Raw genomic sequence first — 27,243 nt, forward strand, 5'->3', positions numbered from 1 at the left:
TGACCGCCCCGGCTTGGAAAGGGTGCGCGCCCCCCCCCCCCCAGTAGTGGGGCGAGCTGAATGGCCAGGAAGTCATTCTTTGCCAGCCTCAGTTTCCCGCTTCGTGGCGCTCCCCAGGTCAATCCGCAGTCAGGCCATCGCAACAAGGAAACCTCCATCCCTTTCAACCTAAGCAAGGCCGGGGCTCGGAGCGCTTCCCGTCCAGAGCTGAGGAGGCCGGGGCCGGCCTCTAGAGATGAGGAAACTAAGGATGGGAATGGGCAAGGGGGAGGCTCCATGAAATAGCTTCCCTGGGGGCGGGGCCGGCTGGGACACGCCCTTAAACTAGAAGACCCGCCCACCTATAGCCTGAGCCCACTGAACGTCCTCGACTTTGGACTGCGCATGTCCAACTTGGCAGAAAAAGGAGAGGAAATTGATCCCCCACGCCCTTAGTGCGCACGCTCGGTTGCTGGGCAGGCTTTAGGGTCGCGTCCCGACACTCCCCCGCCCCATCTCCTCCCGGACACTTCCCGGTGAAGCGCTCCCCCCACCCCGAAGCCGCCCGGGTCCGTGGAAGAAGTTGCACTGGGAATTCATCACGTATCCCTGAAGGGCTTTAAGGCAGCTTCTTTCCCTACCCCCACAGTACCAAAACCTTACGCCTGTGACGCGCACATGCAAGCCCAGAAACCAGTTCTACGCATGCGCCTCCTGGGGCGCGGCTGACTTTTTAAACAAACTTTGGGTAGACAGGCCTGCGTGTGCCCGCCACTGCGCCTGCGCCGAGCTGTCTCTCTGGGCTCCAGCATCCCAAAGCGTAGGGGGGTACCCCGGACAAATCCCTCTGCAAACCACCCCGCTGGGGGCCGCCCCCGCCCTGGGGCCTGTGATTCCACGGAACCAGCACACGCGAGGGCTTGGACAGGGTTTATTAGTCAAGGGTAAAAAGAACACGGCGTCAACAGCCCCCCTCCCCCAGGCCCACACCTCTTAAGGCACTTGATCGGGGGCCCCTGCTCAGGCTGCCCCCGGAAGCCTTCCCCGTGGGAAGGATGCTGGTGTCAGGTGCACAGAGAAAGCAAGGAGGCAGAACCTGGCCCACAGTTTAACCCAAGGCCCGGGCTGGGGCGCCACGTCGAAGCCTGCTCCCCCAGTGGGGGGAGAGGACAGGCGCAGCCCCCCTGTCCGCCAGCCCTCCACCCCCAGGTCCAAGGAGCCACCAGCGGGGGGAGCTGCAGGCAGAGATGGAGAAGGCAGAGACAGCTCCCCAGCCCCCCACACCCCTTCTTCAGGAGTTAATGCTTTTACTTAAGCACCTCCAAAACAGAGACTGCGGATAAAATACTTAAACAGGGTTCACTGCTCCCACTCCAGCGAGACAGCACCCCCAGAGAAGCTCAAGGGGGTGGGAGCAGCATCGGGGGTGCTCCCGGGGTAGAGCGTGTCCCCCGCAGGCCCCCAGCCCCTCTTAGGAGCTGATCTGACTCAGGAAGGCCTGTAGGTCCATATCCCCCATGGAGGGGAAGACTTCATCCGCTCCCAGCAGACCGTTAGCCAGCCCCGAGGGCCCTGATGGGGCTGGGCCGGGCTCAGGGGGACGCTGAGGCCCCGTCATCAGGCGGGTGATGGATTCGGGATACTCCATCAGCATGGGCTCCCCCGAGGGCCCGGGGCCTTCAAGGGTCCCCGTGATCCCCTGGTTCAGCAACTGCTGGAACTCGGAGTTGTCGATGGCCGCGAGGTTGGCGTAGGTGCCGTCTGGGTCCCCCAGGAGCTCGGTCAGATCCCCATCGTTATCAAACTGCAGGCCCAGCATGGCATCGGACAGCATTCCCTCCCCGGACTGGGGGAGCTGGGGCAGGGCCGGGGCGGGGGCCGTCTGGGCTGGGGCCGGGCCCAAGGAGGGGGCAGTGGTGGGGGCGGGGGGCAGGGCTGGGGCCGGGACCTGGCTGGAGGCAAAGACCATGGGAGAAAACTCCTCCAAGTTGATGGTACTGAGGGACGGGGAGAAGTAGGGCTGGGAGACGGAGGCAGGCAGGCCGGGAAGGACACCTGAGGGGAGTGAGAGAGACAGAGGTGACAAAGGCCAGGTCCTTCCTCCCAGCCTGGGCACCGTGGCCCAGGGGCGTCCTCCCACCCTGCCAGGGTAACCTTCCTGAGAAGGGGTCCCTTACCTGGAGGCTTGGCAGCAGAAGCCGTACTGCTGCGGGAGGGCACCGCGATGCGCCTGGGAGGCGCCCAGGCATCCGAGCTGCCTGCAGGGGGAGAGGCTGAGTCAGCCGGCGGAGCCCCCCAGCCTCGCCCCCAGCCCCCAGTCCACCATGGAGCTCACCAGTGAAAGGACTCGTTTTCATGATGTTCTTAAAGGTGCCCAGCGTCCTCTTGCGCTTCTCCTCAATCCGGTGGCGGTCGTCTGGGGGGACGAGAAAGGCTCACTGGATCCCATGTCCCACTTTGGCAGCCCCCCCACACCATGTAGGCACGCGGCCTGCACCCCACCTTCCCGAGAGGCCTGGAAAGTGGAATGGAACGGGGCGCCCCCATTCTGCTCTTCTCTGTCCATGATCATGGCTCTTCCCCAGTACCCCCATCACCCCCCGGGGGGTTTAGCACCTGTGCCAGGCAGCAAGGCCACAGCCCCAGGGGCTTGAGATGCAGCACAAAGATGGACCCGGGGATGTCACCCCGATGAGGGAAACTTTCCTACACAGACTGAACAAAGAGAGCCAGCAGGGGGGTCCTCCCCCAGGAGCTGAACAAGATGAACGCTCCTGCCCAGACAGACTCGGAGTAGGCCATGAGGACAGACCAGGTCCCTAGGATTGGGGGGGGGACTCCCCAGGAGGGAGGGCAGAGCAGTGTGGGGAGAGTTAAGAGGCAGACAGAGGGTGCAAACGAGGAGCTGCTCCAAGCTCAGGGGCCAGGGAGTCCCAGTCGGACAATTAGCAGGACCGCCAAGCATCCAAGCCCATTTCTCCCATCGTCCCCTTCTCTCCAATCTCAGCCTCCCCTGGGCTGGCTCTCAGTGTCCCCTCCAGCCTGTCTCCGTCAGCTGCCAACGTGGCCTTCCCCCAGTGCCTGCAGGTCTGAGCAGCTCCCTGCCCTGCTCAAGAACTCCAGTGACTCCCTATTGCCCCTGGGACAGCGCTTCTTAACCTGGAGCTGGGAACTTGGACGGGGAAAGTTCCAATTTCACGTGAGCTTCCTTCCTAATCCTAATCCTCTGGTGCTAAAAGGCGTCTGTGCACTGTAGCCCAGGGTGCCCAGGGAAGAGGCCTTTGTGTGTCCGGCTCAGCTGGCCCTCCACCAGGGCTCCCAAACAACTCTCCGGCTCGCCCACCCCCGGGGCTGCACCTCCCTCATCCCCAAACAGTAAACGTCTACAGAGGCGGCTTCCTCAGGAATCTGCCAGGCACACGGAAGGCATGCGCGCAGCATTGTCGACTGACTCAGAACCCCGGATGCCAGAGGGGCCTGGGTTTTGCCAGGAGGTGGCAGGGCCTCTGGGCAGAGGAGGCCAGAGATTGATTTAGTGGAGGAAGGAAGGCAGGCTCCTGGAGGCAGCTGGCTCTGGGGGGGCGGGGAGGGGTTCCGCAAAATTTGGAGATGGGGGGATGAGGAAGGAGGAGAGAGGAAGGGGAGGCTGGGGCTGCCCAACTCCCCTGCACACAGCTGGCTGAGAAGCTTTCCCAGGACTGAGGCTGTGGCCCAGGCCCAGCCCCAGTGGCCACGCCCTGGGAAGGGGCCCAAGGGCTGGCAGTACACTCCTTTAGTTCCAAAGCCGAGCCAGGGCCCAGCTGGCCAGAGAGGCTGGCCCCCGTACCTGTGTCCGGCAGATACTGGAACTCCATGGGCTCGCTGAGCTCCCGGTCAGACGGGCGCCGGAGCTGCATGTGGACCCGCACGGGCGCTGCCAAGGCGGGCTCTGCATACGGCGGGGTGCGGAACACAATGGCCACCTGCCTGTGCACGTCGGCCTGCGAGAAGGAGCCTCGTGCCTCCCAGCCTGGTCCCGTGAAGCACACCTCAATGTCCTCTGTGGGAGACGAGTCCAGGTGTGGCAGCCCCTGCTGGGGACCACCACCGGCCACGCCCCTGCCAGAGCCCACCACAAGGCCCGTCCCCTGTACACACTGACCTTTCTGCACCTTGTCACAGAGGAGGAAGATCTCGTCCCCTCCCAGACAGCTGCCAGAGTTTCGATTCACGCGGCAGATCTTCAGCTCCGCGGTGTTGGGGGCCCCTGAGGGCACAGAGAGAGTAAGAGGTGCTCCCTGCAAGGCCAGGAGCCCCCCCACATCACCCTCAGAAAAGACCTGCTCCCCAACTTTCTATGGCAGCAAAGAACTGGGAAATGGGCAGATGCCCCTTGCCTGGGGAACGGCCAAACAAGCCGTGGTACATGAAGGTGACGGAATATTACTGCTCTATACAAAATGATGAACAGGCTGATTATAGAAAGGCCTGGAGAGAGTGACAGGAACTGAGGCTGAGAGAAAGGAGCAGGACCAGGGATACGCTGGACACAGCGACAGCAAGAACATGAGATGATCTACTATGAAAGTCTTGGTTCTCACTGGGTCAGGGATCCAAGGCAATCCCAGTAGCCTCTGCATCCAGAGAAAGAGCTAAGGAGGCTGAATGTCAATCAGCACATGTTTCTTCGCTTTTTTGTTTTTTTTCTCCCTCCCATGGGTTTTCCCTTTAGCTCTGATTTTTCTCTACCACCATGATTGCTGAAGCATGGTGCATTGACAATAAATCAGTAAAGGGGCCCACTTCCTGACTTCTTCCTGGGTCTTTGTGGGAATCGGGTATTTGTGAAGCTCTTTGGAAACCTTCAAGTGCCCTGCAGAGGCCGGCAGTGTCAGCTCCTCAAGCTGTTCTGCAGGTGCCTTACTGGTCCTTTTTCCACTGCACAGATTTCTGGGCTCCTTCCTTCCACCACAAGCTCGTGGAGAGAAAGGGAGCTTCATTCTCTGTCCTGTAGCCTAGGGGTGCTGCTTGGGCCGCAGCACCATCTGAGCACTGGGTGACAGCAGACAATGGAGCGGCTGGCTTCTTTGCCCTCCCCAGGCCCCGAGTCTTCTCCTGTCTGTGGCTGTGCCCACTGCATCCCCCTCCCCAGGTGATCTCAGCAGCTCCAATGGGGGACACTATCTCCACTCGCTTACTCCTCAATCAGTGTGTCCGGCCCTCTTTTACACTCTTCTCCAATGAATTACTGGATCCTGAACTGCCCACTGGACATTTCCAGCCCGGACACCACAAACAAGACCCAAGTAGAATTCCCAGCCTTATCCTCCCTTGCCTGACAACTGCTGGGGGGGAGGGGGGGCTTCTCACCTTCCCTCAGGCTTCCTGGAGCCTCCTGCAAGTTCCCCCCCTCCCCCCACTGTCAGCCGGTTGCCAAGTCCTGTTGGGATTCATCCCCCCATGATTTTCCCGTCTGTTCCCTCCTCCTCCCCACAACTGGCCTCTGGACCATAACCATCCCCTCCCCAGTGGTCCTCTCTTGGGGTCCTCCTCAGAGTTCCCAAGGCTCATGCCCATCCAACCCCATCAACGAGCTCTGGCCTGGTCTGTACCCCTGTGTTGGCCCCCAGTTTCTCCCCAAACCCCAGCTCCCCTCTTCCTCACAGTAACCATTTGTGCCCTGCATAGAAGCTGGGTTGCTGCCTATTCCCCACAGAAGATATTAAGCTTTCTAAGGGCGCCAGGGCTCGGCTTTGTCTTTCCATCCCCAGGTGCAAAGTATTTAAGCAGATCCCAGATCTGCTGGGGCTGGAAAGGACCACTCTTGGCCACCGTCCTCCCTCGGCCTCTTCCTCCTCGGGGGCCTGTCAGCCTGTGCTCCCTCGGCCTCTTCCTCCTCGGGGGCCTGTCAGCCTGTGCTCCCTCAGCCCTCTAAGCATGAGTGTCCTGGACCATCTTTACTCTGCCTCTTGTGGTGACATCACTGCTCCCACTAACTCAAGACGATGTCTCTGAATCCCTTTGTCTTCCCCACCAAGCCCCTGGGCCCCGAGCTCCTGACATAAGTGTCCTCCCTGCCTCTCCCTGGCCCCTGGGATGGGTCCCCCATGCGTCCCCTTCTCTCTGTACTCCGCCAGTAACCCCAAGCCTCCTCCTCAGAAGGTACCTCGAAGGCTCCTCGCACCTACATGACAAGAGTGCCTGGAGAGAGCCTGGTCAGAGGCCCCGGGCGGGCTCCTTCAGCACGGCCCTAATTCCCGTCAGGAGCTGGCAGGGCTAGGCAGAAATCTCCCTCCCTCCAGATGGTACAAGGCAAAAGGCTGCTCTTGGGGCCCGGGACCTGGGATCACATCTCACCCCTGAACCCCCTTCCTCATGTGACTTCCAGTTTGCCCAATCTGGAGCCTCGTCTGCATGGTGACCCCCAGCCCCACCCACACTGAGGTCTGCCCACTCCAACTCCTCCGGGAGTCCGACATCCAGCCTCCAGACCTTTCCTTTTCCAATCAAGCCCACACGGCTTCCATCCCAGAAAGCACAAGTGTTCCCAGGCTTTTCCAAGGGGAGAAAATCCAGCCTCCCTGACCTTGCCCAGTCTGGCTCCCTCCCGGACTTTCACACCTTCCCCCATTATTTAGCTCCCAACAATCTACCTTCGGGCCACACTGGGCCCGGTCTCCTGGCTCAGGACACTTCTGATACCCCTCAGGGCTCTGCTATTGCAAAGTCTTTGCTGAGAGCCCCAGCTCTGCCCGCTCTGTGGCCAGTCCTCAGCGCTCCGCCCAGCTATCTTGCCCAGCCCAGTTACCTTCTCGAGAAGGTGGACGCGCCCTCCCTGTTTTGATTTTGGAGACCCAGCCTGAGGACCAGGTGGTCCTTGCCTTAGTAGAGTGAAGTGACCACAGATGCTCACTAAGGGTGAGTCTGCTGCCCATCCCTCCCTCCGGTCCTGGCCCTCCCCCACTCACGGTTGTCATAGATGGGATGGGAGAGGACAGGGGGCAGCACGAGGGGCCTGCCCGCAGCGTCCCGGATGGTCACTTGGAAGCAGAGCCGAACGGCATTCAGGTCGTAGTCTCCGCGCTGCTCTTCCAGGGGCACTGTGGGAATAGGGGAGGGTCACGGGATGACAAGGCCCCCACAGAGTGGGGGCCACATAGCGTCGCTGGGTGACACTGGCAAGGAGGCGTGGCAACAGAGCAGGGAATCCCAGGCTAGGCCGACAAGACAGCTGAGAAAGGCAAAAAGACATTTTCAAAACATGCACGTTATGAAGTCCTAGAAAGCGACTCTCTGAAGGAGAGTACCCTAATTTGGGGGGGCTGCTGGGAGGCAGAACAGAAACGTCTGAGGGGCTGGAAGAAGAGGCAAGAGCCTCCCGCCACGGCTCAGTCACAGAAAGGCGGGCACGCTGGTGCATTGTTGGTGGAGCTGTGAAGCGACCCGGCCGTGCCGGGTTTTGATTCACAAGGAAGCAAGAAAAGGGACTAATGGGTCATGGCTTTTGTCCCAAGGAGCTGATGAGGAAGATTCCCCAAAGAAGGCAAAGGGAAGCAAGAGACCTGACAGAAAGCAAACAATTCCAAGAGCTCTCCTTGCTTTAAGGAAGCAGGCCCTCGGTCAGAGAAGAGCCAAAAAGGTCGGCGGGGCCGATTCTGTGATGGGGAACGAGGAAGATCCGGGGGGACGGACGCAGAGTGAAACCAGCAGCCCAGGAGGCCCCGAAGCAAGCCAAGGCCAGAGCGAAGGAGCGGCGGGCGGGGGCTGCCCCCCTGCACAGCCAGACTGCCCCGCTGTGAGGAAGGAGGCGGCAGCGACGTGGAGAAAGGAGCGCCCAAAGTGCACGTCAGAAGGATCCTGAACCACTGCCGTGGAGCTGGGGGGGCAGGGCTGGGGTCCTGGCCAGGCCGGCCAAGGAGCCTCTCACCATTGAAGGGGTTGTTGTTGGTCTGCATGCGGTGGGCAATGGCCTGCTCCAGATCTCGCTTCTTCACACACTGAATCCCCAGGTTCTGGAAGCTAACACCTCACAGCTGTCAGCCTGCCTGGCCCCGGCCCGGCCCGTCCGCTCCTCCTCCAGAAGGGCCCTCTTACCCTTCCCACCAAAGCTCGGGGCCCTACTCTCTCCAGGCTCCCCTCCCCCCAGATGAGCGCTTCCTGGGACGCAGCCCAGCCCCGACCTGACGCCCCGGGCTCTGCGCGCTCCCGACGCCCCCTTACCTGTGGATGCAGTGGTCAGGGCTGAGGTCGGCCTCGTAGAAGCCGTCCCTGCAGTCCTTCCCCACCAACTCGTGGGGGTGGGGCCGGTGAGGGGGCTCCTTGGTCACCAGGGAGATGCGCACGGTTCCCGGGCCTGTGTAGCCATTGATCTGGGAGGGGATGGGAGGCTGAGTCACCCTCTCCAGAGAAGGTCGGGGAGGGGTCCCGGCTCCTTCGCGGGGCCAGTGTCCCCCCTGGAACTTGGCTTCGGGGAGGGGAGCTCTGGGTGACGCCCTCCTGCTGCCCCAGGGATCTCCAGAGTGGGGATGGGGTCCCTGACCTCTTGGCCCCTGGTGGAGGGGGAAGGGGGGAGTGTTCGGACTGACCTTGATAGTGGGGTGCGTCTTGGTGGTGTCCGTGCTGCGCTCCCCGGGGATGCTGCCCGCAGAGCGGCCCTCGCACTTGTAGCGGAAGCGCATCCCCCGCTGCTTGGGCTGCTCGATGATCTCCACGAAGGGGCCCCGGGCAGGGGGCGAATCTGGGGGGGCGGAGGGGGGCGGCACACGGGAGCTCAGGACCGCCGCTCGGGGCTCCAGTCCTCCCCTCCGGACCCTCTCCAGCCCCCCCGCGCCGCCCCCACTTACCCGAAGCGAAGATCATGGGTAACAGGTCTGAAATGAGGAGGGGGCAGAGGGGAAACTGAGTCAGGCGCCTCCCTGCCCAGGTCAATCCCCCACGCCCCGCCCCGGGAGGGGGGGGCGCTCAGACAGACCTTGGAGCGGCCCAGGCCCCTCCCGTCCTCTCCCCCTGAGGCAATCAGAGATCTCGCTCACCCTCCATGGCCAGGGTCCTGGGGGCGGGGCCGGGGTCGCAGCTGGAGCCCCTGGGGCGCGGCGCGCGCCCTACGCCCGAGCCATTCGCCAGAGGCGGAAATGCGCCGCGCGCACTCGCGGCGTCACTGCTCGGAATGCAGACCCGCGCCTGCGCACCAGAGCCTCTCGGGCCGCGCGCGCGCTGCGCGCACCCGCCTGCGGAGGCGGGGCGGACTGAGTGCGCAGGCGCGGGGAAGTCACCGCCGAGCAGAGCAAGGCCTCGGTGGGGCAAGGAGGCTTCGAACCCCGGCCGGCTTCACGGGGCTTTAGTTTAAATCTTTTCCTTCGGCTCTTCTAATCGCTTCTGCGAGACGTCAAGGACCTAGTTCCCACCCAAGGCGGGTTGGGCGGGGCGGGTAGGCCGCGCCCTGATTGGCGGAGAGCGCGACGCAGGTACGTGTTTGCGTCATGCGTCTGCGAGAAGCACGTGGCCCCTGGACACTCCAGGAGGGGCTAGAGGACTCCCCAGAGCAGGTGGGTAAAGAAGGCCGGCTTTATAAAACTTTGATAAAACACCTACTGTGCGCACAACCCTGCTCCCGCCGGAACGGGGGAGAAGACGTCCAAGGACGAGCCCCCGGGATGCTTGGGGTCACGAGCAGAGCAGGGGTCGACCCGGGGGGCAGGAGCGGTATCGGTCTCGTATGTTGAGCCCGCTGGACGCCGCTGAGCGTCCTTGGAGTTCGGGAAGAAATTCCCTCCGGTGTAGCCCTGGCCCCGGCCTCAGACTTAGAAACCTTCGCTTTATATTGCAAAGCCAGGTCCCTTTATTCTTTGTACCATCCTCCTGGAAAAAGCCATCTACACTAGGTGCCTCTACTGTCCCTCCTGGAAAAAGCATCTACACTAGGTGTCTCTACTGTCCCTCCTGGAAAAAGCATCTACACTAGGTGCCTTCTACTATCCCTCCTGGAAAAAGCGTCTACACTAGGTGTCTCTACTGTCCCTCCTGGAAAAAGCGTCTACACTAGGTGCCTCTACTGTCCCTCCTGGAAAAAGCATCTACACTAGGTGCCTTCTACTGTCCCTCCTGGAAAAAGCGTCTACACTAGGTGCCTCTACTGTCCCTCCTGGAAAAAGCATCTACACTAGGTGTCTCTACTGTCCCTCCTGGAAAAAGCATCTACACTAGGTGCCTCTACTGTCCCTCCTGGAAAAAGCATCTACACTAGGTGCCTTCTACTGTCCCTCCTGGAAAAAGCGTCTACACTAGGTGTCTCTATTGTCCCTCCTGGAAAAAGCATCTACACTAGGTGCCTCTACTGTCCCTCCTGGAAAAAGCATCTACACTAGGTGTCTCTATTGTCCCTCCTGGAAAAAGCATCTACACTAGGTGCCTCTACTGTCCCTCCTGGAAAAAGCATCTACACTAGGTGCCTCTACTGTCCCTCCTGGAAAAAGCATCTACACTAGGTGCCTTCTACTGTCCCTCCTGGAAAAAGCATCTACACTAGGTGTCTCTACTGTCCCTCCTGAAAAAAGCATCTACACTAGGTGCCTCTACTGTCCCTCCTGGAAAAAGCATCTACACTAGGTGCCTTCTACTATCCCTCCTGGAAAAAGCGTCTACACTAGGTGCCTCTACTGTCCCTCCTGGAAAAAGCATCTACACTAGGTGTCTCTACTGTCCCTCCTGAAAAAAGCATCTACACTAGGTGTCTCTACTGTCCCTCCTGGAAAAAGCGTATACACTAGGTGCCTTCTACTGTCCCTCCTGGAAAAAGCATCTACACTAGGTGTCTCTACTGTCCCTCCTGAAAAAAGCATCTACACTAGGTGTCTCTACTGTCCCTCCTGAAAAAAGCGTCTACACTAGGTGCCTCTACTGTCCCTCCTGGAAAAAGCATCTACACTAGGTGCCTCTACTGTCCCTCCTGGAAAAAGCATCTACACTAGGTGCCTTCTACTATCCCTCCTGGAAAAAGCGTCTACACTAGGTGCCTCTACTGTCCCTCCTGGAAAAAGCATCTACACTAGGTGTCTCTACTGTCCCTCCTGAAAAAAGCATCTACACTAGGTGTCTCTACTGTCCCTCCTGGAAAAAGCGTATACACTAGGTGCCTTCTACTGTCCCTCCTGGAAAAAGCATCTACACTAGGTGTCTCTACTGTCCCTCCTGAAAAAAGCATCTACACTAGGTGTCTCTACTGTCCCTCCTGAAAAAAGCGTCTACACTAGGTGCCTCTACTGTCCCTCCTGGAAAAAGCGTCTACACTAGGTGCCTCTACTGTCCCTCCTGGAAAAAGCATCTACACTAGGTGTCTCTACTGTCCCTCCTGGAAAAAAGCGTCTACACTAGGTGTCTCTACTGTCCCTCCTGGAAAAGAACGGCTGCTCTAGGCAGTTCCACTGACTCCTTTCACTTTCTTCTTTTCCTCTTACAATGGAAACTGCTCTTCCATTAGTTACTAATGACCTCTTGTGGCCTTTGCCCTCTCCTCATTCTCCTTGACTTCTGCAAGCATGGATGCTGTTGGTCACTCTCCCTTTGAAACTATTCTCCATAGTTGGGGGGATCACCCCCCCTTCTCCTCCCTGATATCTTGTTCTGTCTGTGGTTAGATCCTCTTCCAGATGACAGCTTCCAACCTTAGGCTCCCAGTGGGCTTAAAGTTAATGGGAGCCCATCTTTCCTCCCCCCATCCCACCTTCCCTCCCCCTAGCCTCTCAGGCTTAAAATCCAAGAGGGATTCTGAATATCCCCCCCCCACATTCATATCCAACATGGTGCTGATTTTACTTTTGTACCGTCTCTCCAATACACCCCCATTTCTAAGAGGGCCCCACCCTGGGGCAGACCCCATCACCTCATACCTGGACTATTGCAATGGCTGGTCCCCCCCCCCTTAATTCTGATGCCTTCCTCTTCCGTGTATATTTTCTCTATATATAGCTTGTTTGCTTATTGTCTCCCCTATTAAATGTGAGCTCCTCGAGATCAGGAAGCGTCTTTCAGCCCTTTGCTTAGCCACCCCACTGGCACATAATGAGCACTTAATAATTGTTTATTTGCTGACTGACTTCACATGAAACCGTTTATGGGATGGCCACATAAGCCACAGCAGCTGCCTGGGTTTCTAGTGTCTTTACAAGGGTGATGAATTCCTGAAAGGAGGAACACAGTTTCTTTCCACAGGTCTCCAGGGTCCGGTAATTGCAGGCTTGGGAGACAACACCTATAGTGGTGAAGTTCCCCGAGTGACTTTGTAGCCCTTAGCAGAATTAGAGGATCATGCTTGTTACAAAGAGCAGCCGAGTAACGGCAGCCCCTGGAGGGGCAGAGATTAGGAAAAGCAGGACCGGGTCCATGAGGCTCAGGGCCTTTGCAGGGCACTGTGTCAAGTCTGCAGTCTTGGTTCTCCCAGTGGCCATCCCTCCCAGGAATTACGAGGCCTGGCCAGGATAGGACCGTGGACTACTCTGGTATTTATATAGCTCACTTGAGGACCAGGACAAAAGCCTTGACCAGATCAAGGATTATCTTCAGAACCTCATCCGTCAAGACCCTGAAAAGTTTATGATCTCAGACTCTTCACGGAAAGGAAGAAGAAATAACATCTCCAAGGACTTCATCTACTGGATTAGCTTGATGCCAAGAATATTCTGGGTTCACAAGGAGTAGAAACTCCAACTTGGAATCCTAAGTGACGTATCTGGCACTGAGATGTTTTAGTGATTTCTCAGGGTTGGGCCAGGACTTAGCGACACTAAGCCTGGTTCACTCCTCAGAAAACCCCAGTGGCTCCTTGTAGCCCTGACGTCAAGTGTCTGTTCCCCTGTTTAGCATTTCAAGCACTTCCCAAGCTGACCCCATCCAACCTCTCTAGTTTCTCTGCAAAGGACTTCTCTCCTGGCACTGGAAGCCAACATCTGAGTCTTCTTAATCCTCCTCACGGAGGATGCTCACATCATTGCTGAACCCCATGCTCTTCTGCCTCATTTTTGACTTTTAAAATTCTGAATTTATTGTGTGTGAGAGAGAAATGGAGAGAGAAAATTTCTGTATACAGAGTAGGACAGAAAAAAGTTGTATATGGATTCATGACCATGGTTTACAAATTGAAAACTCCGTAATTTTACCGGAATGTCCTGCTCCTCCAAGTTTCATTCTATTCCCTTCTGTGCATTTTCCACATTACTTTAGTGATCTTCTTTACTTTCTGTTCTTTTGGGGGTAGTAGCTGCCCCAAATAAAACAAGACAAAAACAACACAATCTTTGGAACGATTAACCATGGCAGAACCCAAATCCAACCATTTGGATTTCCAGCTCTCAAATTGCTCTGCACCATGGGAAAGTTATCACTTCTGACAGGTGATGGAGAGCCCATTTTCTCCTTGGCCCACTGGACTTGTGACGGTTTCTCGAGTTGATCAGAATCCTTAATCCTTCAATGGAGGTTTTCTCTATAGTCAAACCCTGGATTTTCTTGGAGGCTTAACTTCAACACCCAGGGCTTTTCCTGGTCCCCCAGCAGGAAGCTAAGGCCTTTCCTCAAGATTAACTTGTATGTGTTTTGTTTGTGTGTTGTTTTCCTCATGTTGGAATACAATCTCTTTGGAAGCTCAGGATGATGTGGTCACCAAAAAGTCAATGCTTTCCTTGGCTGCATGAAGAGGGGTCAGACTCTCAGGAGTACAGAGGTGGTCATCTCTGTTTTCTGCTCTGGTCACCTAGAGGATTGTCCTCAGTTCAGGCATTACACTATCAGAAGCGTATTTATAAGCTGGAGAGCACACAGTTAAGGACAGTCAAAGGCCTGCAGGGATGCTATGGTGGAATCAGTTGAAGGAACTGGGGGTATTTAGACTGCAGAAGAGAAGTCTGGGGGATGTGGTTGCTATGTTCAGGGAAAACTAGAAGGGAGGTAAAGTGAGAAGAAACAGTTTCAAAGAGGCAGATTTAGGCTGGTTGTCAGGAAAAAACTTCTGGACAATCAGAGGCATCTTAGAGGTCTGTCTGCCTCTAGTCTCTCCCTACTCCTGTCCATTCTCCTCTATTCAGTGACTAAAGGGATTTTCCTAGAAAGCAGATCCTCACCATGTCATTCCCTACTCAGTAAATCCAGTGGCTCTCCATTGCCTGCAAGATCAAAAGCAGATTCCGGTTTGATGTTCCAAGCTCCCTTCTAGTACTCTTTGATCTGGTGACACTGGCCTTTTTGGTGCTCTGAACAAGCCCGTTCAACTCTGGGTTGCAGGCATTTCCTTCTGGCTGCTTCCCATACCTGGAACATTGTTCCTCCTCATTTCTGTGAAATTCCTATATGTCTCTTAACTAAAAGCCCATTTTTACAGGAAGCCTTTCTCTTTCTTAATTCTAGTGCTTTTCTTCTATTTAATTACTTCCTCTTTTTCCTGCTTATATAGCTTGTTTGCATATAGCTGTTTGCCTGTTGAGGAAACCCCATTAGATTGTGAGTTTCTTGAAGGCCCTTTTGGTTTCTTTGTATCCCCAGCATTTAGCACATAGCAGGTGCTTAATAAATGCTTATTGACTGAAAACTGAGAAGGAACTTAGAACAAAGAGTATCAGAGCTAGAAATGACCTAAGAGGATAGGACCTGAATTGTCAAATGTCTGAATTCGACATTAGCACACAGAACACAGAATCTGTTCATCAGGTGAGATGATTCTGAGAACATGGAATGTCGGAAACTGTCAGGATTCTCACAAGGTGCTAAGTCACTGGAACGATAAGAGACAATAATTATCTAATTTAGCATGGATCAGTATGATTGATCTGACCCTACAAGGAGATGTTATGGGCCAGAACTTGAAACAAAGTATTCAGTGGAATTAGGAGACAATGGTTAAGTCTTATTTAGCATTGATTTAATTCTACAACAAATAATGGCTTCCTAGTGCTGAAATGATTGGTGTATACTCAATGGGCAGCATATAAGCAGGAAGCTCTCAGGGCAAGAGGGGACTTTGGGAGGTTCACAACTAGCATTGACTTCAGGGAGATTCACAAGCCCAGGGAAACCCACAATCCTACTCTCAGGGGCGGAGTCAGTCATTCCCACTGCCACTGGATGGAGACATTGGGAAGATGAGAGGTTGAAGCTGGCAGAGACAAAGGACTAGCAACAAGAGCTCTAGGGGAATCAAGGAGAGAGATAGGCCTCTAAGAAAGCCAACTGGGCCCAAGGAAGGAGACAAGACTTGAAGGAGAAAATAAAAGACTTTAACTTCTGGCTGCATTTGGGATTATTGAACTGAACTGAAACTAAGGCTGCTCCCAGAAGCTCCCCAAGAGATGTGCTCCCAGAGATCCATTATAATTTAGAGAAGAGAACGTTACAGGAAACTGAAGGGAACTTGTCTCAAGTGTGGATGGGTATTAGAACCTAGACTAGACATAGTATGTGATGGGAGGGATCTGAGAACAAAGTCAGAAGGTACCTTGGAATAAAGGACATTTGAAGAAAGAATGTTATAGCTTAGAGAGACCCTAGAGCACAGCATGTCATTAGAGCATAGAACTACCAAAGTGGATGGAACATTAGAGCATCCAACAGAAAAGAGTGGCAAAGCTAGCAAGGACCCAAACCAGGGAATGTAAATGCTGTTAGCTGGCTGACACTGAGGGTGTTGTTACACAGCTGAGGGTGACCTTGGGGCAGCTTGCTATAGTGGAAGAAGCATCAGTTGGGAACTTCAAGGACATAGATTTAAATTCTGCCTCAGACCTGAGACTTAACCTCCCTAGGCCTCAATTTCCCCCTTAATAAAATAGCAGGGGGAGGAGATGTTAGGCTACCTGATTCCTGAGGCCCCTTTTCGGCTCCAGGTCTATGATCCCAGAAAGATACAGAATGTCTGACTTGGGAGAGGTCAAGGATCATATGAGGCTTGGAACATCACGCAGTATCGAAGAGCAGCCCTGGGAGGAAACAGAACACAGCTTGTCAGATGTGGAATCGAACCTTAGAACACAGAGGACAAAGATGTCATGTCAGTCAGGGTCTTTAAAAGACAGGCTACAGAATGTGATTACTGGGAGTCTGTCAAGCATTTACTAATCTGCAATTGTCAGACATTGTGGTAAGTGCTGGGAGTACAAAGAAAGTCCCTGTGCTCGAGGAACTCCCAGTCTGATTGCAGAGACAAAATATAAACAGCTTTGTACAAATAGCAGACTGTAAATAATGGAAGGTATCCCACAGATGGCAGGCACTGGATTTAAAGGACCCAGGAAACGATTCTTGCCGAAGGTGAGGTTTTGGTTGAGACTTGAAGGTTGCCAGAAATAGCAGAAGGATGGGGATGAAAGGGGAGAGCATGATCACTTCCTCTGGGCTTGGCAAATCTTGCTGGACAGCAGAAAACCGAATAGAGAATGTTAAAATTTGGAGAGGCCTGAAAACATAAAACCCGGCATCAAGAATTGGGCGCAGAACAGAGATGGAGGGCATCTCCAAGTCAGTCAATCAGCTCTGCTCCTGGCATCTTGGGGGCATTGGAGATGAAAGACAAACAACATAAATTCTTTGTCTTCGGGGATCTGATGTTCCATCGAGGGAAGGACCCACGTGGGTGAGTATGACGTCTCCACTGTGGTGGATGCCTGGTTGAGAACGTAAGAACGGTGAGGGTTCTAAGAGCATTGAACACAGCATTTCGGTATGGAAGGGGGAGAGATGTCAGGACTGAGAGCTAGTTTAGAATACAGAATGTCAGAGACTGGGAGAGGTCAGAAAATGGCCTGAGAACTCCCTCAAAAAGCCGAGACCCCAGATGGGATGGGAATTGGCTCTGGTCTCATGGAAGCTCTGAGTCTCTGCAGGATTTATTTCTCACATCTGAAGAGGGCCAGAACTCAGAAGTATACTGGAAACAAGGTGTTAACTCGGTGGAACTGATGAGATGATGGTTCTCTAGTTCACAGACATACTTAGTATGGCCATGCAATGGTTCTCTAAGTTCACACAAAATCGGTATGCCTTAACGATGTAATTGAGGAGGGGACCCCGAAACTCTAAAAATCCTAAAAGGAGAAAATCTCCTTCAGCTGTGTCTCAGTGAGGGACCCCGCCCTGAGGGACAAACAGTTCCATCTTTGTTATCTGGGTGGGGTTGGCTCAGTCCTGAAACTCGTTGAATTCAATTCAAATTCCAGCTCAAGCTGAAACCCATCCAGGAGCCAACTTGGGACTCCACCCATGAGTTCCCTTCAGCTACAGCTCCCATTATAAAAGAGCCAAACTAAAGCCCTCTCTTTGCAGGGGCTCCAAACAAGCCATGCTCTGCCAAGCAAACCTGCCCGCTGGAATGATATTCTTTTCCAGTGTTATCCTCGCTTTACCCTCATCTATTCCCCCTCTCTGTCAGGATTTCTAGCCTTACTTCCAATCCCCATAATAAACCCTTTTATCACTCTAGGTTTTCGGGTCTGTAGATTCTTTTACAGAGAACCTCTGTTCCACCAGAAGGGGTTTCCCCCAAAATTCCCTACCCTTGTGCTGAATCCCAAGGGGTTGCAGGGAAGCCACACTTCTCCATTTGCTTCTGTGAACCCCAAATCTGTCACTAGACCTTATTTAACTCCCTGACCATCAGAAACCCTAATCTCATGTTGGTTCCCTAAATCTAAACCTTATCCTAATTAATAGCATAATGAGCAAGGTATATAAGGGCTAAGAAGGCCGGAAGACAGACATTCTATCTTGGAGCAGCCTCGGGCTGGCTCTCCCGCCTGCTGCACTGAGGAGGGCTCTGGGTCTGACAGACAGAAAGCTAGCCCGAACCTTCCACACGCACCAGAACCCTCCCAAAAGCATCTGCTGAGACACTTCCTGCTCCTAAGGGACTCCCGATCCATTTCCTTGTTTTGTTTCAAATGTCAAATTGATAACTGGGGCCTTGAACATTCACTGGGACGTTTGCTGGGTGGAAACGCTTGTGTTTACCTTGCAGGACTTCCAGGGTGGAGCTCCTGCCATAGATAAACCGGCCGTTCATTCTTGGTGGTGGCCATGGGCATCCTGCATGGATCGGTCTCTGCCACTATCAGTTTTGGAAAACTAAAATCAATCCAATAACCAGCGCCGTTTGCCGGGGAAAACACGGCCGTGGGACGCCGGGCAGAGAGTGGGGGCTGGGGGGGGGGATGGTGGGCACGCCAAGCGCCCTGCCGAGGGGCCATAGGAGCCCAGTGTAGGCCGCGGCCCCAGGCCACGCCTGGAACTTGCCAAGCACTGCACGAGCCCTTCTCGACATCCGTTGCTGGGGGGCCCCATTTCCAAGCCCCGTTTTACACAAAGGGCAGGAGGCAGTCACAGGTGGAGGGATTTGCCCAGAGCCACACAGGCAGCATTCGAACTCGACTCTTCCCAAGTCCTCTGCCTGCAGAGGCGGCAGTGGGCCTCCGCGGCACCCGTACCGATCCATCCCCCACGTTTTACAGGTAGGGAAACTGAAGCCCAGGCTGGCGAGCGACTTGTCCAAGGCCACAAAACCTGCACTCCTCAGAGGCAGGATTTGAGCATGGAGCACAATTGATAGAACAGGGGCGGCGCTCTGTAGGGCGGGGCTCCGAGTTTCGAGCAGGGAATCTCCAGGCCCCTTCTGAACAACAACAACCGCATCACGTGGTCGCTAGAAGCCACGTGATCCCGACGCGCTCGAACGACGTCACTTGAAGGACCCCGCTCTCTTCCAACCAGAGGGCGAGGCTCGAGGTCTCGCCCCGCCCCGGAAACGGCCTGGGGCCCCGAGCTTGTCCCTACGCTGCCTGACCTCCTGGAGGCCGAGCGCTCCTGGAAGTGAGCCGGCCTCGCCGCCCGTGCCGCGTCCTTGGTCGCGGACTCCTTCCCCTCCGCCCGGAGGCCTCTTCACTCCTACACTCCTAGAGCTGGCACCGGGGAGGTGCCGGTACGCCGGACGTGACGTCACCCCACGGGGCCGGAAGCGGCTCCTGAGGGAGGGAGGGAAGATGGCGGAGGTGGTGAGTCCGGGGCCCGGCGCGGGGCGGGGCGAGGCGGGGCGGAGGCATCCGCAGGACGGCGGCGACTCCCCCGGCCTCCCCCATTGACCGCGGTATCTTCCTCAGGGCGAGGTCATCGAGGGCTGCCGCCTGCCCGTGCTGCGGCGCAATCAGGACAACGAGGATGAGTGGCGTGAGTGACGGGGGGGCGGAGCCAACGGGCGCCACGGGGGCGGGGCCTGGCGATGGAGCCCCGCAGGGAGGGCGGGGCTTGGAAACCCAATAGGCGTGGTTCCTTAAGGGGCGGGGCCTAAACCTACCTGAGAGGGAAGGGGTCCAGAGCTGGCTGAGGCTGGGGGAGGGGACGTGGTCTGTGTGGTTGGGGAGGGGGCTTGACTGGAGGCCCAGAGACCTAGGAGGGGGGGGGCGGATAATGAAAAGGGGCGCGGCAAATTCAAGGGTAGAGCCCGAGGCCTCCTTGTTGGGGCTTGGTGGGGAGTGGCCACAGGCCTGACGACCCCACCCCTAGCCCCACCCCACTCCCTTGGAAGAGGTGAGATGGGTCACCAATGGATGCCTAGGAGGGGAGGGGGCAGGGCTAAGAACCTTTAGGATGCAAGGGGTGGGGCCTGAGGAGGGGGCGGGGCCAGAGGCCTCAGACCCCCTCAAGGGCAGTCCAAGGTTAATTCAAGGGCAGAGGCCGTGGCCCACCGCAGGAAGAAGAGGGGGTGGTCTGGGCCTCCCAGGGAGGGACTGGAGATGGAGGAGGCCAGGTTCCCCCCCCTTACCCAAGGTCCCAGTGTCAGCCCCCTCCTCTCTTGCAGCTTTGGCGGAGATCCTGAGCGTGAAGGACATCAGCGGCCGGAAGCTCTTCTATGTTCACTACATCGACTGTGAGTGGGGAGGGGGTGGCCCCGGGGTCAGGGAGGTGAGAGGAGGAGACCTGGGGGCACCCAGCAAATCTACTTCTCCCCTTGTCTGCAGTCAACAAGCGCCTGGATGAGTGGGTGACCCATGACAGACTGGACCTAAAGAAGATCCAGTTTCCTAAGAAAGAGGCCAAGACCCCCACAAAAAATGGGCTCCCTGGGTCCAGACCGGGCTCCCCTGAGCGGGAGGTGGTGAGTAGAAGCGGCGGCCACTCGCGAGCCGGAGACAGTTCCCGCCAGGATGGTCAGGCCCCTCCCCCGCCTCGCTTGTCCCTGTCGCGCGTCACCACCGTGGTCCCGGGGCTCCCGGGCCGCAGGCTGAGGATGAGGAGGATGAGAAGGGCCCGAGGCAGCCCTGCCCTAAAGGCCGCAGCTCGGACAGGGTTTGTAGAGATCAAGGTCGGGTCCGAGGGAGGAGGTGGTGCTACTGAATCTTAGATGTCGAAATTCAGTCACCGAACCCCACGAAGTTGGGGCGGGAAGCCAGCCCAGGGGGAAGGGGTGGGGGGGGGAACCCACCTGGCTGATGGGGGCCCCCTCCTCCCCTCCCCCTCGCTCCCTTCCCCCTCCCCCAGAGGAAGACCCTGGACCTATCTCTACAGCCGGCTTCGGCCCAGGCCAGTGGGAAGACACTGCCGATCCCAGTGCAGATCACGCTCCGCTTCAACCTACCCAAGGAGCGAGAGGCCATCCCCGGCGGCGAGCCTGACCAGCCCCTCTCCTCCAGCTCCTGCCTGCAGCCCAACCACCGTTCCACGGTACCCTCGGATTCTTCACCTGGAGCTCCGGAGCCCAGCTCCCTCGTCCCCACCGTTCCCTCCAGGACCCAGGTCCCCTGCCCCTTTGACCCACCTTTCTCGGTCTCTCTCTGCAGAAACGAAAAGTGGAAGTGGTTTCACCGGCGACTCCCGTGCCCAGCGAGACCGCGCCAGCCTCCGTCTTTCCCCAGGTGGGTGCTCGGCTCCCCTCCGCCGCCGCCGGGTCCTCGCGCCCCCGGAGCCCCGCGGCTCACCCCGACCCTCCCCCTCCTGTGTCCGCAGAATGGCTCGGCCCGGAGGGCCCTGGCCGCCCAGCCGGGACGGAAGAGGAAGTCCAACTGCCTAGGCACCGATGAGGTGGGTCTGGGGAGGTGGGGGGGGGGGTGGCCGGTCTCGGGGCGGGCCGTGGCGCTCACCGCCCCGTCCCCCCCACGGCCACTCCTAGGACTCCCAGGACAGCTCGGACGGGATCCCGTCGGCCCCCCGCATGACCGGCAGCTTGGTGTCCGACCGGAGCCACGACGACATCGTCACCCGCATGAAGAACATCGAGTGCATCGAGCTGGGCCGCCACCGCCTCAAGCCTTGGTACTTCTCCCCGTACCCCCAGGAGCTGACCACCCTGCCCGTGCTCTACCTCTGTGAATTCTGCCTCAAGTATGGCAAGAGCCTCAAGTGTCTGCAGCGCCACCTGGTGGGTCCTCGCCCCTCCCGCGGCACCCCAAAATCCAGAAGGACAGAAAGGAGCAGAGAGGGGGCCGTGCACGGGGGGGGGGTGTCAGGAATTGTCCAGAGGCCCCGCAGAGACAAGCTCCCGCCACTTTCCCCCCGCCCTCACACCCCCTTTCCTGGTCTCCATTCCTCAGACCAAATGTGACCTGAGACACCCCCCGGGCAACGAGATTTACCGAAAGGGCACCATCTCCTTCTTTGAGATTGACGGGCGCAAGAACAAGGTGAGGGGGGATGGAGGGCGGTGGGGTTCCCCTGAGCCAGCTCCACCCCCCAAGCCCGGCATGGGAATTCTGTAGGAGCAGGTTCCCAGAGCTGTGACATGACTTTGAAAAGAAGGTCCAGAGCAGGCCCCTCGCTCTGGGGGTGTGCCCAAAGCCCCGGGGCCTGGCATGGGCCTGGCACTGAGGCTGCTTGCCCCCTCTCCCTCCAGAGTTACTCCCAGAACCTCTGCCTTCTGGCCAAGTGTTTCCTGGACCACAAGACCCTGTACTACGACACCGACCCCTTCCTCTTCTACGTCATGACCGAGTACGACTGCAAGGGCTTCCACATCGTCGGCTACTTCTCCAAGGTCAGTCCTGGGGGTGTCCTCTGGCTGCGCTCCCCCCTCTTAGGCCCATTGTCCTCCCCTCCCCCAGCCCCATCCTTGTCTCCTCAGACTCACAGGCTCACTCTGTGTCCTTTAGGAGAAAGAATCTACGGAGGATTACAACGTGGCCTGCATCCTCACCCTCCCCCCGTACCAGCGCCGCGGCTATGGCAAGCTGCTCATCGAGTTCAGTGAGTGCAGCGGGGCGGGGGAGGGGGCTGCCCGGGCCAGCTGTGGCCCGGTCAGGCGTCTGCTGTGCCGGGGGGCACGGAGCCCGCGCCGAGAGCTGCAGCTGGGGGAGCGGCCAGGCTTCTCTGCCGAGGACAAGGATCTTTGGGATTGACCTCCCTCCCAGGAGTCCAGAGGAGAGGGGGACAGGCGTGGGCTGGCGCCGATGTCCCAGCTTCATGCGGCCGCAGGGGCAAGGTCTCTGCCCTGGCTAGTGTGCTCAGATTCCCAGGACGGATCCTCGATGATCATCAGGGAGATGGTCTATGAACAGAGACGTGGCAGTTTCAGCAGAGACATCAGTTTTGCCCAGCCAATGGTGCTTTCCTATTGGGGGTGCTTATGCAGATTTTGGCAAAGCCCCTCCTGCCCTTCCCGTAGACAGGATGTGGTGTAGACGGCCCGAGGGCCAGTCCCCAGAACGGCCAAGGCCTCGGTCTGCCGGGGGTCCCTAGGATCTGGATATGGCTCGGTGCTGGCCAGGGTCTTAGATAGAGGCGGACGGCCTGCATTGAGCCCGGAGGTCACTTAGGGTCCAAAAAGGGCCAGATGTCAGCAGACGACTCTCAGCAGGGACCCAGGGCTTCAGGCCTCAGAAAGGCTGGGGCAGGGTCTGAGATCCCTCCCGGGCTCCATGGCGAGGTGGGGCAGCCTCTGGCGCCCCGGCCCCCAGGACTTAACCCACTGAGAAGGGCTTGGACCATGTCATGGGAAAGCAGAGAAAGCTCCCCTGCATGTACCTGTGTGCATGCTGCTGCACGCTACACGCATGTGCGTGGGCACGGGTGCATGTGTACGGGCACATGCACGAATCTTGTGCCCTGCCAGCCTGTGGGGGAGAAGCTGTTGTTGGCCCCTGAAGGCATTGGACCCAGGGGTGCAGGGCCCCACCTGCTGGTCTGTGGTACAAGGTGGGAGGCAAAGGCCCGGCCTTGAGGCCCACTGGTGCTCCTTAAGGCATTGCTTCCCTCCATAGACGTTTTCTGGATGCCTACTGTGTGCTGGGTACCAGAGGCACGGAGGATGGCAGGGCAGGGAGGCGGGCCTGCCCCCCAGGAGCTATCGAGGGAGCATGGCTCGAACAGAGAAAATGGGACTCGATACTCAAGTGGTGCCTCAGCATTTATTAAGCACCTCCTGTATGCCAGGCCCTGTGTTAAGCACTGGTGGTACCAAGAGGTAAAGGTGGGCCCTGCCCCCCCCAGGAGCGACCCTTCTAACAGGGACCCAGCGTGTAAAGCTCTGTACCCACGCGTCTGCAAGGAGCTCCAGGCAGGATAAATGGGAAGAGAGGAAAGGCTTCCTGGGCTAGATGGCGTTAGAGGGGGGAGAACCTCTGTGGGCTGGGGGGGGGGGCAGTCTGAGATGGAACAGCAGGAGGCCAGTGTGTGTCGGTTGAGGTGGGAGAGGAGCACATTACAGAGGGCTTTGAAGGCCCTGGAGGCCGGACTGCAGCGGGCAGAGGCCGGAGGTGGGCCGAGCCCCAGCAGTTGTCGCAGCCACCCCGGGCTGAGAGCTTTGTCAGAGGAGAAGAGCGTGTTTGAGAGAGGGAGACCTCGACAGGCGAGGGGCAGGAGGGAGCCGGGCGGCCGCCTCAAACGGGACGAGTGCTGAGGGTCAGCGGTCAGAGCCGCCGTGGCCAGAAAGGCTCCTCAGCACTGAGACGGCCCCGAGTTGGAGCAGAAGAGGGCCCCGGCAGAGGATCAGAGAGGAGAGGGAGAAGCTGGGGAAGGGGACACCCGAGGACTCCCAGCCACTGTTCCTCTGGCCCCTCGGGCCACTGAGCAACTCCTAGAGAAGTGGCATCTCCCAGTGTTTGGGGGCGAGTTAGGTGGGAGTGGGGGACCTCAGAAAGCAGAGCCAGCAGTTGCACAGGGAAGGGGCAGGAGACAGATTGGCTCAGATGGTTTGAGAAAAGGCCGAGTTAGACTTGTTCCAATATGGAAAATGGGGTCCCTTAGCAGGGGACCTCCAAGCCAGGAGGGGCCGGCACTGGGCCTTGGCCGGCAGTTTTGGCTCGGCACCTTTAAGGAGGTGCCCTGGGAAGCGGGCCAGGATCTGGCACTGATGAGTGAAGGGGGTCCCACAGGCCCCCCGGGGTGCAGCCCTAAAGGAACTGGGATCTCTTCAAAAGGAGGGGGTTCACTTAAGCCTTTGAGCACCAGGTGTCTCTCCCAGCAGTCTGACAGACACTGGCCGGACGCCCCCCCACCCAGGGCCAGGGGCTCTTGTCCTCTGACCCTGTGTCTCCGACTTCCTGGCAGGCTATGAGCTGTCCAAGGTGGAAGGGAAGACAGGCACGCCCGAGAAGCCGCTCTCGGACCTCGGCCTCCTGTCCTACCGGAGCTACTGGTCACAGACCATCCTGGAGATCCTCATGGGACTCAAGTCAGAGAGCGGGGAGCGGCCCCAGATCACCATCAAGTGAGCCTTTGCCCAGGGGCCGGGGCGGGCACGGGGCGGGCACGGGGGAGCCAGGATGGCCGGTGATGCTGCTGCCCCTGCCCCACAGTGAAATCAGCGAGATCACCAGCATCAAGAAGGAAGATGTCATCTCGACCCTGCAGTACCTGAACCTCATTAACTACTACAAGGTAGGGAGGCAGCTGCTTGGGCCTCTGGGATGCAGCAGCTTCCCCGCTGGGGAGGGACACCCCTCAGTTCCCAGTGTTTTGTGGCTGTTTCCTTGGGAGTTGCCCCTCTGGGCCTGGAGGGGACCCAGCCAGGTCAAAGGACATTTTCAGTGCCTTTCTGCACCTTGTTGGGGGGGCACCTCATGGGCTCCCCCAGAGCCGCCCTGACCTTGGGGGCTTCCTTTTTGGCTAACTTTGCCCTTCCCCCTCAAGGGCCAGTACATCCTGACGCTGTCAGAGGACATTGTGGACGGCCACGAGCGGGCCATGCTGAAGCGGCTCCTGCGCATCGACTCCAAGTGTCTACACTTCACCCCCAAGGACTGGAGTAAACGGGGAAAGTGGTGACCTCGGCCTTGCCCTTGCCAGGCCTGCCCGTTGGGCCTCTTGGACCTCTTGGCCGGGAAGGGCCTTGACAGGCCCGGGCCAGAGAGCCGTGGCTGCGCCTGTGCTGCCTCAGGCGGGCCCGTGTACAGAGAGTGGCAGCTGTGTATAGTGTCGGGGGGGAGGGGGGCTGGGCATGTACAGTGGTTTTGTAAGGTGGGGGTGGGAGGGACCCCTGTCCTGCTTCATGGGCAATAAAGTGTTTCTACAGATCCTGGGCCCCTCCTGCTTGGGGCCAGGAAGGGGGACTCAGAACCTGGGGCTTCACTCCCACACAATTTCCAGACTTTTTTATTGTGCAGTGGGGATGATGGCACAGTTTGGGGTTCAGAACTGCCGCCTCAGCCGTCGTCCTCAGCCACGGGTGCATGGATCTGGAGGGGACAGACAGGAGTTGCAGGCTGGGGCCTGATGCTGTGACCCCCCCCCCCAATGGATTGCCCCGGGGCCTGCCCTGAAACTTGTGGCACCCCAGCATTTCCCCTTCAGTGGTTTTCCTGCAGGGGGTGGGAACTGGACTGAGACATTTACACCCCCCCTAGGTGCAGACAGGGCTAGCTAGGAGGGGCATTGGGACTGGGGGTCCCCAGGCATGACACTCACAGCAGTGGCCAGGCTGGGCCAGCTCAGGGCTCCATGTATCCGGGAATCTGGCCCTGGGGGGGTCTCTAGGCCCCAAAGGGTGAAGCTGCCAAAGGTGCCGATGGCCTGGACGGTCCGGTCCTGAGGAATGAGCAGTTGTGCTACACGGGCCAGACCCTGCCTCCCAGCCCCCAGGTGCCCCGCACCCACTCTGGGCACCTCCTCCCAAGCGCCCACTCACCTCTGACCCCTGGGCCTTGTCCTCTTCCCGAAGCACCAGCCCCACATAGCCAGCCGGCAGGGTCACCTCTTCTCCTTGCAGGCTGCGGCCTCTGAAGGACACCGTGGGCCCTGGGACAAGGGGACACTGAGGGTCAGGGCCGGCCCTGGTACTGACCCCAAGCTTGAGGTGTCCCCTCCTCCTGGGGAAGCAAGCCCACTCAGTGACTCAGACTTTCTGTGAAATGGACCACCGAGCCCTCCCTCCTGTGGGTGCCCAGACTCCTCCTCTGAAGGGCTGCCCCATGATGGGGACAAAGACCCGAGGTTAAGTGGAGGCAGCAGTGGGCTGTGGGAAGGGTAAGGTCAAAGGCAAAGGGCTGGATGCAAATCCCAGCTGTCCTTAGCCCAGGCCCTGGACAGTTGGGGGAGGACGCAGTTTCTCCATGTGTAAGATGAGAGGGAGAGGATTGGTGGCCTGAGGTCCCCTAGGACCCCTAGACCAGTTAGTTCCGTGAGGGCTCTGCACACAGCAGGTGCTTAATAAGTGCACATTTGACTAAATGGGCAACCAAGTAGTCATCTTTCCACTCCTCCCCCTTGGTGGGAGGGGCCCGGGCTCAGTTACTCCTCTGTCCCTACCGCCACCTTCGGCAGAAAACAGCAAATTGGGGTACACCCCCCTCCAAGTCTGGCTTCATTTCTGGACGGGCCTCGCGGCGTGTGTGCACAGGGAGAACAATGACATTTTCTAAGAGCCTTTCACGCTCATCCCCCCGCCCCCCGTCCCCGGGACCCCAGGCTTGACGGGAATTGTAGTCCATTCCCACCCGGCTCCAGCGCGCATGCTCCTGGCACCTGAAGGCCCCGGCCGAACGGCCGGGCTGAAGAAGCGACTGACGGCGGCGGGTCCGTTGTGCTGGATCTCGCAGGGGAGAAGGTGCAGCGCGGTTGGCGTCGCGGAGCGCACGGAGTTCGGCTGCAGCCGAATGAGGCCCGGGAGCGCGGGGGCTGCGCCGTCCGGCATCGCTTCGAAGAGCCTGTGCGCGTGCGCTGGCGTAGGGGATGCGCTTGGAACTCGCGCCGAACGCCAAGCGCTTGCGCTCTGCACGCCACCTCATGGGAGCCGTAGTTCATTGTGGCCGTGCGTGCTGACGTCACAGGCATCACGTACCGACATGTGCTAGGAACACAGAGCTACCCCCTAGTGTATTATGGGTTCAAATC

General features: G+C 58.0%; 3 protein-coding genes and 2 long non-coding RNA genes across 11 annotated transcripts; 2 read left to right on the forward strand and 3 right to left on the reverse strand.

The window, feature by feature from the left end:
• Positions 1-896: 896 nt before the first annotated feature.
• On the reverse strand, positions 897-9,142 carry RELA (RELA proto-oncogene, NF-kB subunit). Its single transcript, XM_074276539.1, has 11 exons — positions 8,991-9,142; positions 8,802-8,828; positions 8,544-8,695; positions 8,179-8,327; positions 7,886-7,977; positions 6,927-7,058; positions 4,121-4,225; positions 3,806-4,018; positions 2,315-2,395; positions 2,157-2,237; positions 897-2,034 (listed from the first exon to the last, which is right to left on the reverse strand). The coding sequence occupies exons 1-11, from the start codon at positions 8,995-8,997 to the stop codon at positions 1,451-1,453; spliced, it is 1,623 nt and encodes a 540-aa protein (XP_074132640.1). The 5' UTR covers positions 8,998-9,142; the 3' UTR covers positions 897-1,450.
• Positions 9,143-9,289: 147 nt separating this feature from the next.
• KAT5 (lysine acetyltransferase 5) lies at positions 9,290-25,427 on the forward strand. 7 transcript variants are annotated; one of them, XM_074276540.1, is made up of 14 exons: positions 9,290-9,503; positions 19,086-19,152; positions 19,784-19,852; positions 19,944-20,080; positions 20,464-20,646; positions 20,763-20,837; positions 20,929-21,003; positions 21,092-21,340; positions 21,513-21,602; positions 21,812-21,952; positions 22,068-22,161; positions 24,463-24,622; positions 24,711-24,792; positions 25,045-25,427. In XM_074276540.1, the coding sequence occupies exons 1-14, from the start codon at positions 9,438-9,440 to the stop codon at positions 25,177-25,179; spliced, it is 1,623 nt and encodes a 540-aa protein (XP_074132641.1). In that variant the 5' UTR covers positions 9,290-9,437; the 3' UTR covers positions 25,180-25,427. The 7 variants fall into 7 exon arrangements, with proteins under 7 accessions (XP_074132641.1, XP_074132642.1, XP_074132644.1 ...); XM_074276541.1 differs by having other exon boundaries at positions 20,491-20,646; XM_074276546.1 differs by lacking the exon at positions 9,290-9,503 and adding an exon at positions 18,782-18,980.
• LOC141547886 (uncharacterized) lies at positions 9,510-11,965 on the forward strand. The gene is made up of 2 exons (XR_012483655.1): positions 9,510-9,919; positions 9,961-11,965. It is a non-coding gene; the product is annotated as an uncharacterized LOC141547886 (long non-coding RNA).
• LOC141547887 (uncharacterized) lies at positions 12,019-18,649 on the reverse strand. The gene is made up of 2 exons (XR_012483656.1): positions 17,944-18,649; positions 12,019-16,601 (listed from the first exon to the last, which is right to left on the reverse strand). It is a non-coding gene; the product is annotated as an uncharacterized LOC141547887 (long non-coding RNA).
• Positions 25,428-25,490: 63 nt separating the features above from the next.
• RNASEH2C (ribonuclease H2 subunit C) lies at positions 25,491-27,123 on the reverse strand. The gene is made up of 4 exons (XM_074276550.1): positions 26,875-27,123; positions 26,039-26,148; positions 25,819-25,938; positions 25,491-25,589 (listed from the first exon to the last, which is right to left on the reverse strand). Exons 1-4 carry the CDS (start codon positions 27,041-27,043, stop codon positions 25,557-25,559), a joined length of 432 nt encoding a protein of 143 aa, XP_074132651.1. The 5' UTR covers positions 27,044-27,123; the 3' UTR covers positions 25,491-25,556.
• Between the last annotated feature and the right edge of the window lie 120 nt (positions 27,124-27,243).

This window comes from Sminthopsis crassicaudata, chromosome 6 (genome assembly GCF_048593235.1).
Source record: "Sminthopsis crassicaudata isolate SCR6 chromosome 6, ASM4859323v1, whole genome shotgun sequence".
Lineage (NCBI taxonomy): Eukaryota > Metazoa > Chordata > Mammalia > Dasyuromorphia > Dasyuridae > Sminthopsis > Sminthopsis crassicaudata.

Coding starts and splice junctions, on each gene's coding strand:
- RELA (XM_074276539.1), bottom strand. Junction 4,226..6,926: donor CCATCCCATCTATGACAACC/GTGAGTGGGGGA, acceptor CTGTGCCCTCAG/GGGCCCCCAACACCGCGGAG. Junction 4,019..4,120: donor CTGTGACAAGGTGCAGAAAG/GTCAGTGTGTAC, acceptor CGTCTCCCACAG/AGGACATTGAGGTGTGCTTC.
- KAT5 (XM_074276540.1), top strand. CDS start 9,438: ATGCGTCTGCGAGAAGCACGTGGCCCCTGGACACTCCAGGAGGGGCTA. Junction 19,153..19,783: donor GGACAACGAGGATGAGTGGC/GTGAGTGACGGG, acceptor CCTCTCTTGCAG/CTTTGGCGGAGATCCTGAGC. Junction 24,793..25,044: donor ACCTCATTAACTACTACAAG/GTAGGGAGGCAG, acceptor TTCCCCCTCAAG/GGCCAGTACATCCTGACGCT.
- RNASEH2C (XM_074276550.1), bottom strand. CDS start 27,043: ATGCCGGACGGCGCAGCCCCCGCGCTCCCGGGCCTCATTCGGCTGCAG. Junction 26,149..26,874: donor CGTTCGGCCGGGGCCTTCAG/GTGCCAGGAGCA, acceptor CCCTTGTCCCAG/GGCCCACGGTGTCCTTCAGA. Junction 25,590..25,818: donor GGCCCAGCCTGGCCACTGCT/GTGAGTGTCATG, acceptor TGTCCCCTCCAG/ATCCATGCACCCGTGGCTGA.